Genomic DNA, 11,233 nt, shown 5'->3' on the forward strand with positions numbered 1-11,233 from the left:
AGCCCTGGCCACACGGCTTGCCTTTCATTTTGCAAGATGGTGGTTTGGCTGAGATGCCATGCTGGCCTTCAAAAAGCCTCACCCCATGCACCGTGACCAACTGGCACCAGGGACAGACTGTGCTCTCATGGACAAGGCACAGATGAGACTGTGTACTTCTCCAGAACGCTCCAATCCAGCCCCAACCCAGCCATGCCCGTGGGTTCCCTGGGGGGCAGGTGCCAGAGAAGTCCAGAGTGAGCAACAAGCGCTCGGCCCAAACCCCAGAACGCTGGAGAAGTCAGAGCAGTCTTCACTACCTGCCTGTCCTGACACGGCGAACCTGCCTCCTCAGGCCCCTTCCCACTTTGTCTGCTGAAGAGCTAGGGGTTTCCATATTTAAAAACAGGCCGGGCTTCAGAGATGGGCTGCCTGGAGGCTGAGGAATGGGCCAGGTCCTGGCTGGTCAAGGAAGTGTGGTCTGCGTGGCATCAGCTTCACCTGGGTCTTGTTAGGGGTGCAGAATCTCAAGCCCCACCCCAGTTCCCCTGAATCCCAGTCTGCATTTTTCCAGCTCCACAGGGGATCTGTGTACAGATGATGGTTTCAGAGGGCCTGGACCAGATGCTCCCTCAAGCCCTTGGAGGCTGAGATCCCATATCCCCGACTGAACCTGCCTGGCCATTTTGCCCAAAAGGGGCAGGGCACTTCTGCCTCTGCATGTGGCCCCCGAGTTCCCTTCTCTGTGTGCCTTGGGCCCAGGTTACCCTCTCAAGAGGCACTTCAAAGAAGGATGCTTTTGATCTGCTCTGCTGCACACAGAAAGGCTGTGGAATGGCCGAGGTCCTGCAGGGGGGCCTGACTGGCCCAACATCTCCATGGGGATGAGCATCCTCCACAGGGCCTGTGGCAGAAATGCAGCCCTTGTCACCAGAACCACAGAGGTATGCTCCAGGGCTCTGAAGCCCCAGGAAACCTGTGTTGGCTGCTGCGATTCATGGAGCAGCACGGCCATTGCCGGTCAGAGTGGGGCCACCCTCATTGGAAAGGAGGCCCTGGTGGCAGAACCCAACACCAACCTGACTGCTTTGACACCAGGCTTCTCACTGCGGTCAAAGAAAGAGAGCTTCAGAGCAGACACTTGCTCCATCCAATGAAGAAAGCAGCGAGGCAGAGACAAAGCCCACTTAGCCTAGCCCTTGGAATCCTGCTCCCCAGGCCAAGCAGTGGGCCAGCTCTTCCCTGCATCCTGCTGCATGCTTGAGCAAGGCCACTGGGCATCCAGAAGCAGAGCCAGTCCAAGGCTTGCAAACAAGGCCATGGGTCACCAGTGTCCCCCTAGGAAATGCTGTAAAATAGGGTTAATAAGTGGGCCTATCTCATAGGGTTGTGCTCGATGATGATCCCCAATGTGCAGATAAGGAAAAGGAGGCACAAAGTCAAGTTCCTGCTCAAGGTCACAAGGTTGACTCTTGGTCACTGCCCAGGCCAGCTTTGACACCCAGGTGAGGTGCTCAAAATGAGCACATTCAAGAGCAGTCTCACCCGTTTCCCTACAGGTAGGATTCTCCAAGCCTGCCATGTGAATCTCTAAGACAGGAGCTCAGGCATGCTCCATGACTCCCATTTTTCCCCCCACAGGGCAACTTCAAGAACAAGGGCTCCCCAGGACACAGTTTGGGAAAAATGCTGCTCTAGAGGCTGTCGAGGAAGGGCTGCTCCAGGAAGAGACGGCCCTGGCCAGGAGACTGCTGTGTGACTGAGGAATCACGACTGTGAGCTCTGGCCCTGGAGTAAAGGGATGGCAGCCGGGGTGTGACACCAGGCAACCACATACCCACCACTAACCACCACTTGTGCTAGGCTGAGAGTTCCCGGACCCCCACATTGTCAGGGCTCCCCCATTGACTTCACACTGTCCTCATCCTCACAGACTTCCATGGCTGACCTTGACCAATCTTCCCGTCTTACAATGGCCAAGAGCCAGGAGCCCAAATCTCAGTCTGATCCTAACTAGTCATATGACCCAGACCTCGAGACTTCAAGGTCTAAATAAATTCTATTTATTCTAGTCTTGTGCCCTTCAAAGGCTGTAAGCTCAGTGGATCAAAGAGTAAATGAACTCAACAATTTGGGAAGCTGAGGTAGCTCCCACTTATCACAGGTCCATTAAATGCCAGGCATTTGCTGCATGCTGAATATTATTGTCACTCCTTTAGGAATCCTATAAGATTATTGCCACTCCTTATATGAATCCAACAAAGTGGGCATCATGATGCCATTTTTACAGATGAAGAAATCAAGGCTTGGGATGGATGCCAGGCAAAGATGCTCCACTGTGTGTGATACCCACAATTTGACCTTGGGCCTGTCTGTTTGTAGAGTCACTACTAAAGTGTATTTCTATAAAGAGGGTGAGGAATGAGAAGCCAAGGTTCTCAGACCAAGGGAAGGCCAGCTGAAACATCAGTGACTGGGAGCTCGGAACGTCCCCAAGGCCACCCCAAGTGATCTGATCACAAGGGGTACCTGAAGGTGGGCCAGTGGCAGCCAATCCCCGAGAAGGGACAAGGCACCAGGGCAAATCTGGAATCAAGAGTCCCCAGGCTCTGAAACTCCAACCCTGGCTGAATGCATCAGACCAGACCCGGATAATTACCAAGCCATGATGGGATGTGATATAAAAATTAGTCAGGGGCCTAAGAGAGGAAATGCGTGGTTTTCTCAGACAGCCATGGAGATGATCCCTCAGTAATTCACTACATGCAGACCATCCCTGCATAAGCCCAAGCTTCTGCAGGGAGGACAGCTCAACTGAGAGCCAGAAAGTGAGCCCAGTCACATGCGGGGCACTCAACAAACTCCATCAGGAAGCTGGACCTTAAGCCTCAGTTTCCCCAGACATTTAAAGAGAAGCAGAGTGCATGCTGGAAGAAGAGTAGAGGATGAGAATAAAGACACATACACACTCCGAGGCTGAATTCCTCAAGGAATTGAAAGGGGATCGCAAGACACATTCTGAGTTAGAAATTTTCCCATAGTTCCTTCAACTTTCCTTTATCCTACGTGGAATCAGAAAGCAGAAAAGGACATTACGACTCACAGAATTCAATCCCCACATTTCATACTCAAGCAGAGAGAGACCAGTGAGGTTAAATGACTGCTGCAAGGTTGCAGCCTTGCTCAGGCTGCCCATCTAGTTCCCTTGCCACTCCAGCCTGCTTCTGGACCTCAAAACATCACAGCCAGGTAAACAGAGAGTGCTGACAAAACTCAACAGAAGAAAAACCAATACTGTGAAAAAACACAGCTAAGAACACACTACTGGAATGACTGTGCCCATGTTCCCAACGGGGGGAGGCATTAGCTTTCTACTTTATTCTCCAAAAAACAATAAGCCACATACAGTTCTGTTTAAATAGTAAAGTCATTCATCATTTAAGATTCAGCAGCCAGACTAATAAGATGCCCCACAACCCACTTCTACCATCTCAGGTTCTGTATTTTGTTTCTGTGTTTTTAAGAAAAGTTGTAGGTTTACAGAAAAATCACACAAAAGTGCAGAGTTTCCATATACTCCCCCTCAAAACACACAGTTGTACCTGTTATTAGCACTTTGTATGAGGGTGGTATCACTGTTTGTATTGTACAGTTCTATAAGGCTTTTTATTTTTATTTCAGTAGCACATATACAACCTAAAATTTCCCCCTTTCAACCCTATTCAAACACACGACTCAGCAGTGTTACTTACATTCACAACGTTGTGCTGCCATCACCCCATCCACTACCGAAACCTTCCCACTACCCCAAACGGAAACTCTGTACCACTTAAGGACTACTTCCCCATTTCCTATCCACTCTCTGGTCCCATGTAACTTGTATTCTAGTTTGTGACTCTGTGAATTCGCACACTCTAATTACTTCATATTAGTGAGATCATACAATATTTGTCCTTCTGATCAAAAAGGACAGTGCAGTCCACAGACCAAATCCTGGGGATTCCAGAGCTCTCTTCTGAAACGCATCTCCCATGGAATTTCAGATGCTAAGAAAGCCTGCCTTCCTTAGATCCCACCTCCTGGCCAAGCATCAGGGGGCTGAAGGAGGCGAGGGTCAACGCAGCTGAGTGATGGGAGAATTCTGGGGAAATGCAACCTAGGTTTGCTTGGGAAACCTGGCACTAAAAGAATTATTCCAAACTATAGCCAAATGCAGTGCTCTCTACCATGTCTAGACCACAACCACCAAACACCTGGAAAGCAAAAAGGATGAAGAGCAAAAAAAGACAAGATTGTGGCAAAAATACATTCTTTCAGGGTAGGAAGAAAAGTTAATAAAAGGCCTAAGTTGTGACTGGCTAGAATGAGCTGGCTACACATGGTTTAACTGAGCAGACTGAGGGCCAGGTAGAAAAGATTCTGGGTGTATTTTCTAATGGGATGGCATCAAAAGTGACCTGATGTCCTTCGACATTGACCTCACATCTTGCCAACTGACACTGCAATCATCTCTAGTCTTAGGATGATTCTTTGTAGTAGCCTCCAGTTATGTCAACTGAGCAGGTCTTGGAGCTATAAAACATAGCCAAATACTTAGGAATTGTTTTTCCTAGCAGTGATTGCCAAAGACCTATTTTCTTGAGAAAACGGACATAAGTTATGCTTGGTCATCATTTAGGAAAGAGATTCTTTCTGTGAACTATCTGATTTGCATTTCATCCCAAGCACCGCACTGGCATTTACATACCCACAGAATAAAAATATTTCAGAAGCCATGTTAAAAACCCCAGGATCACAAAAACACCAAAACTTATTTTTCCTCATTGAAAAAAAAGTATTCATTTTCATCAAAACTGCCCATGCCTGAAAGAAAGGGGACTATTTTTAAAAGTTCACCAAAATCCCTCCATCTGGGAAACATTTCTAGCAGGGGCAACCAGGACTCCCCAAGGGCAATCACTGCATCTCAGGAAAGGAAAAGAGGCTCCGCAGAAGGTGGGAGAGAGAGAGCAAGTGCACAAGAAGCCCTACGAAGCCGCGAGCTGGTAGGGCGCCTCCGGCTCACTGCCAGGATCTGGCTTAATCGGAGGGCTTCTCCGGAAGCTGGGAGGTTTCCTCCTAGGCAAGAAGGAGGAACCTCTCTCCCTGCTGACTGGCCAGCGCCTGGAGGTCTCCGGAGAAGAGGGAGGAAGAGGGGGTGGTGGGGGTGGAGTGATGGCTTTTCTTTGTCTCTCTTATTTCCAACACACCAGTATTTTCCAAAACACAAATGTGCTGCCACAAAACACAGCTGAGCCCCACCACCCAACACGATGTATAATTAATGATGAGGAGAGAGCGCTTCAGTTCCCCCTTGTGTTTTCAGAGCCAGCCTTCACCCAGAGCCCCCAGCTTCCGCACTGCTTTCGCTTGGCAACCAAGGAGGCTGCTGCGCTGCGGGAAGTTGGAGAGGGTCCTCGGATAAACTACACACTACAAAAGGTGTGAAAATGAGGGACGTGAGTCTCTGTCTACCTCCCACTTTTCCCTTCCCTCCAAAAAATTTTAACGCCGTGAAGTTCCCTAGGATGGAAATTACACCCCCACACACGTGCGCGCAAAAAAGCACTCTTTTTTTCCCCAGTCCTTTCTTTTTCTTTCCACAGTTTTCTATCAAGCCTCCACCCCCCTCCGCGCCCCTCACCTCCAGCTGGTGGGGAACCTCTAGACCAGACCACAGACCAGCCAATCAGCCTAGTAACCACACATCCAAGGTGCAGCGCGCCTGGGTGCTGGTGGGCGTCTCTGCGCCAGGAATAGCTTCAGCCCACATCCAGCCACCTCAAAAGCGCCCGGGGAAGAGGATCGGCGTGAAACCGCCGCCTCGGCCCATTCGAAAGCGGACCTCCCGTTCCCGCTCCAACTTGGCGCTGCTGCCAGCCTGTCTGGGGACCCAAAGGGGGTGGCCTGGAGGTAGGAAGACAGAGGCCGAGGACGTGGGGTGAGGGGTATTTTCCACGTGAATATCTAAGGGATGGAGAGGGAGGTAACATCAGATCTGTGACCTCGCCACATTCCTAAGGTGGCAGCCGCACGGGATGCTCCAAAACTGGGGTGGATCTCCCCAACTTTCCTTCGCCCTCCCCTCCCGCAAAACCTCCCCCCGCGTTCCTCCCCCGTGATTCCTCAGTCCCAAAGATGTTCTCCCTATCCCAAAGAATCCCCCCCTCCTTCTAACCCCACGAACTCATCTCCCCAACAGACTCCTCAAGTGCGGGCTGATGTGCTCCCCCTCGTCCACACGAGGAGCCGAGCCGCTGCAGGTGAGCCGCACGGAACACGCACCAGCGGCCACCAGCTTCCTCTGTCCTCGCCGGGCTGGCGCTCCCTACCCAGCACCACCTCACCCGGGCGGCGCGCGTCCCCCACCCGCGGGCCCGGCCGCTGCCGCATACGACCCTGCAATAAAAAAAAGGGGACAGGATTGGGCGTCCGCGTCCCGGAGCGCACCGATTGGGGGGTAACTCCTCACCCCGCGGCGCGCCACGCGCTGCCCCATACCGAGGGCGCAGGGAGAGCGGAGACAACGGAAGGCTGCGAGGGGAAGGCAGGCGGGGAGGGAGGGAGGCGCGGCGGCGTGCGGAGCGAGGAGGTGGGCTGTGGAGGACCCCGAAAGGCGGCGGGGCCGGCGCAGGGGGCGGGCGCCTGGGGCGCGCGTTACCTTCGTCTTGCCCCGCAGTGGCAGCAAACGGTCCACAGGTACTTGAGCGTCCGCCAGAGCAAGATGATGAAGAGGCCCCCGAAGAAAGTCACCATGGAGGAGGCCAGGAAAGCCCACCACATGCGTTGGCCCCGGCTGTCGCACAGCACCTCCATGGTCACCGGAATGATGAGCGTATCCATCTTGGGCTCGTGGACCGAGGACGAGGAGGAAGAGGAGGAGGAAGAAGAGGAAGAGGAAGAAGAGGAGGAGGAGGCGGCGTCTAGGCTGAGATGGTTCGCGTGGATATTGCTGCTCATTCTAAGACTGCTGCCTCCGTCGCCGTCCCTGCTGCCGCCGCCGCCGCCACCATTTGCCACAGCTAGCAACGGGCAGCCGGCGCAGGGGCTCGGGGGAGCTCCTCCCGCCGCCAGCGCCACCCCGAGCACCCATCAACAGCCGTATTGTGCTACTGCCGCCGCCGCCGCCGCGGAGCGCGGGGAGGGGGCGGGGAGGCGCCTGGGCTCGGGGCGCTGTGCGCGACCTGGCGGGGTGCGCGGAGATGTATACAGCGAGCCGCCGCCGCCCGCCCTCCCCCCGATCGCCGGCCCGCCCGCCCGGGGCGGGGGGTGGGGATGGGGCGCGCGGGCGGCTCCCCCTCGCCGGGCCCGCGCCCCGCTCGCCCGGGGCTGCGCTGGCTCCGGGCGCCCGAGAGGGAGGGCACGCCGCGGGCCGCCCGCGCCCGGGGTCCGCGCCGCCCCCCGGCCTGCCCCGGCCCTGCGCGCCGCCCGCCGGCCGTGCGCCACGAGTGTGCGCTGCGCTCCGCCGGGGACCCTCCCCCCGCGCCGCGCGCCTCCCGCGCCGCTAACGAGCCGCTCTTCCTGATGAGGCGGGAACTCGTTAATATTGTCTAATCAGCCCCCTCCTCCCCGGACGCCCCCGCCGCCTCCTCCCGGGGCTGAGCTCAGCTCGCGCCTCCGTCCGCTGTGCGCGCGGGGCCGCGGCAGGTTCACCGCGTCCGCTGCCGGGCCGCTGCCGCCGCCTAGCCCATCCTCCCGGCATCCCCGAGCCGCCGAACGCCCGCGGCCTCCGCTCGCTCTTCCTCCTCGCCCGCGGCTCCTCCTAGTCCCCGTCCTCTCCGCCCGAGCCTCTTCGGCGCGCGCCCTGCGCTCCCCGCAGCCGCCAGCAGCAGCAGCTGCAGCAACTGGAGCGGGCGCGGGCTCTGGCCACCCTAGGCGGGAGGGGAGGCGGCTCGCCGCGCTGCTCGCCTCGGCTCGGCGCTGGGCAGGGGGCGGGCAGGCCCCTTGAGAGCGGCCCCGCACGTGCCCGCGGTCCTCCAAGCGCAGGGCAGAGCTCTCCAAGCCCTGGCGCGGGACCGGGCGCCTCTCTCCAGTGCGCTGCGCCCCCAGCTGACCGCCCTGGGAGACTCGGGGAGGACCGCAGGGCGCCCGGGACAGGCCGAGGTCCACCAAAGAGCCCCATTCAACTGAATTCCACAGTCTGCGCGCCCCCGGGCCCTCGGGCTTCGGGAGTGAGGAGGACCCTTCTCCAGGATACACACACCTACCGCTCTCCAGTGTGCTCTTGCCCCTCTTGCTAGGTGCCCCAGGGTCCCGTGCTTGGTCTGGAGGCAGGGCCAACAGCAGATTTTTTCTGCCTTTACATCAGTAAACGATAGAGGTTGCCTAAAGGGGAGGGGCAAGAGAGGACCAGGAGGGACCTGGCCTCAGGCAAGGTGCGCGCCCCAGTAAGCATGGGACGCGTGCGGCTCAGGGAAGGGGTGCTCGAGGCGCCGTGAGGGCTCACCTTTCCCCATTTAGAGGCTTCCCTCCTCCCCACTTAAAGCTCAGGGCGTGTAACCTCGTCAAGCAGCCTCTACCCCTTTCCTAGCGTGGGAATTGCCCTTCCTCGACACCGACCCTCACCCTACAAGCGGGCCACAAGTTCTCTCCAGTGCTAATTCCGAGGAAGATGATCTCCGCCTCCCCTCAGTGCCCGCAGTGCTTCACGCCCAGAGCTTGCAGCGTGTTAGTTTCAGCCTGCTTGGAATCCTCAGGCTCCTTGTGGTGCGAAGACCCACGTTACGTCCCTAACTGCACAGGCTGGTGGAGTGTCTGGCTGAGTGAGATCAGCTGGGATCAGCCCCTCCCTTGCCCTGGGAGGTCGTTGGAGGCAGGGAAGGTGACTCTGGGCAGAGAGGCCGATGGCAGGGATGTTTTTATTTTTTATTTACTAATTTTTTTATTTTTTGACATACCGGGGCCAGGGATTGAAACCTGGACCTCATACTTGGGAGGCCAGCGCTCAACCACTGAGCTACATCGGCTCCCTATTTATTTATGTATTTGCTTTTGCAGAATACTTTTCCTGAGCTCGGGGGTCAGTCATTACAGTGATTAGAAAGGAGGCAAGGGCAAAGCGGGAAACGGGCTGACTTGAGTATTTGGTGCTCAAAAAGCAGGATGCACAAGGGAGCTCAGAATAGTATTTTCCAGAAAGTGAAAGTGTCTGAGACACCCCTCTTTGTCACCCAGGTGGTACCTCCAGCCCCATCCTCCGTGTTCAGCACCCACTCTGAACACATCCCCCCCACGCTGGTCTCACTCATGAACGGGTTCTGGGTGGTCTCCGGCACTGGGGTGGGGGAGCTTGCTGGGGGGTTGTGCAAGAAGGGTGAGTGCTGAGGCTGCTTTATTTCTCAGCCTTCTAGATGGCTGCACTTGTTGCCTTTGTGCCTCAGCATATGCCAAGAAAGTTAAGGACTTCCCTTCAATGCAGTCTAAGAAGTGAAATTTAAAAGGAAGACACCCTTAACATAAAAAGAGCACCAAAGGGGAGCACCGTCTCCCCACTGGGAAATGAAACCTCCAGAAAGGATTCCCTCCCACACAAAACTGAGCATCTGCAAACCACTGTTTCCCTCCCTGGCCTCCCCACTCATCCCCCTACAACCTGGATTCCCCTGGAGCACCGGTCCAGGAGCTGTTAGCAAGAGGCCACTGGTGGGTGAGTGCCCCCCAGCTGCAGGAGCCCCAGCGGTGTTTCTACTCCATCACCACCTTTGTCATCTCAGCATCCTTCAAGGGGCCTCCAGACACCATCTCATCCTGCTCTTCACCCCTGTCTTTGCTGACCGAAGCTTTTAGCAGCTTCTGTGTTATTCGAAACCTAGTCTTAGTCCAGATTCATTAGAGACCTTGCTGTCAAAGTCGATATCCTACTATCCTTCCAATCCCCTATCCCTCACCACTTCCTGGAGTGGCAGTGACTGGTACTGAACAAGAAAGGGCCACCATCTGCCAGCAAGAGACAAAATCAGGCTTTTGCCCAGTGCTCTCCAGCCACTTTCTTATTGTCTGCAAACTTCTGTTCCAGGTTCAGAAAACCTGGCACCCAGCCTTACCAATTTAGGAAAAGGTTCTGCACAGATGTGATGGATCCTCTCACTTGAAAAGGGACCCAGGTATCTTTTGGAGATCATAAAATTGGAACAAAAACAGGAACTGCACTACCTGCCTCAAAGGATTATCGTGAGAATGAAAAATAAAACCGTATACAGATCTTGGCTGCAATTACTGTGACCCCAAATTCAGATGGCCAGACTCAGACCAGAAGTGAGATCTCTGACCCCCAAGCCAGGTGTGTGTGCCTGCCCCAAAACACCAGAGATGAGTGCAGGTACGACTATTGCTCCCAGACCCCACTTTGCTTGTTTGCACCCCAGCAAGTCCCCTTGGTTGGATGAGAACTGCACAGAGGCAATCCAGCAGCCCCTCCTCTCGGTCACAGCCCTGGTTGAGCCCAGATGGCCCCGCAGCCTGGCTGGCCATGGGCAGGTTCCAGTGGCGCCTGTGGCAGATCCTGTCCAGCCAACTGGCTCTTCTGACTCCCGGGCGCTGCAGCTCCCTCACCGCCATTCTTCCACTTCAGGTCCGAAGCTCCACCCTGGGACTTCCCTCAGTGTGAAGAGGATGGACAGTCACCTACAAGCAGCCTCGGTGTGCTTTCACTTAACGTAGGTGTGGCTGCAGCCTGAGAACGCACTACAAGAACTGAAGGCGCTAAGCAAAAGTAGACACCTCAGCCTCGGTTATAAAAACCATGAGGGCCACTTATTTTTTTAAAAAACACATTTAAAAAATTTCCAGAGAAAACTCTATGGGGAGGGGTGGGTGGCATCTATGGGAACTGTGTACCTTACGCATGGCTTTTCTATAAACCTACAACTGTTCTAATAAAATTATATTTTTCAGCTTCCCAGAGTGGAGAGCAGCCTCTTTGCCATGTTCATATGTGTCTGAAACAGCTTTCAAAGCAAACCAGTGGTTGTTCAAACCTGAATAATCCCAATGGATTTAAAATAAAAGTGCATAAATATATAAACTAAAAAAGCTGAGTGATGAAAATAAAATACAAGAGAACAATAAAGGTTATTTACTTAAATGTTGGGCCAGCATTAAGGTACCCTGGATTTTATTTTTCTCCATTTTCCACCGGGTTCCCACACACTCTTGACATAAACCTAGTTTTGCTCTGGAGAAGCGAGGTGGTGACTCTAAGTGATCTATCACCCTC

General features: G+C 54.7%; 1 protein-coding gene across 1 annotated transcript in view; it reads right to left on the minus strand.

Moving 5' to 3' along the window:
- The window catches only part of LOC131278921 (calcium-activated potassium channel subunit alpha-1-like), a gene marked incomplete at its 5' end in the record, with an annotated part of 101,901 nt that extends 94,791 nt beyond the window's left edge, over window positions 1–7,110 (minus strand). Inside the window, one exon of the mRNA XM_058299558.1 lies at window positions 6,680–7,110. Coding sequence (XP_058155541.1) covers window positions 6,680–7,110 — 431 coding nt within the window. The remainder of the gene's footprint in view (window positions 1–6,679) is intronic.
- Window positions 7,111–11,233: the final 4,123 nt, after the last annotated feature.

Source organism: Dasypus novemcinctus, chromosome 6 (genome assembly GCF_030445035.2).
Source record: "Dasypus novemcinctus isolate mDasNov1 chromosome 6, mDasNov1.1.hap2, whole genome shotgun sequence".
NCBI classification, from domain to species: Eukaryota; Metazoa; Chordata; class Mammalia; order Cingulata; family Dasypodidae; genus Dasypus; species Dasypus novemcinctus.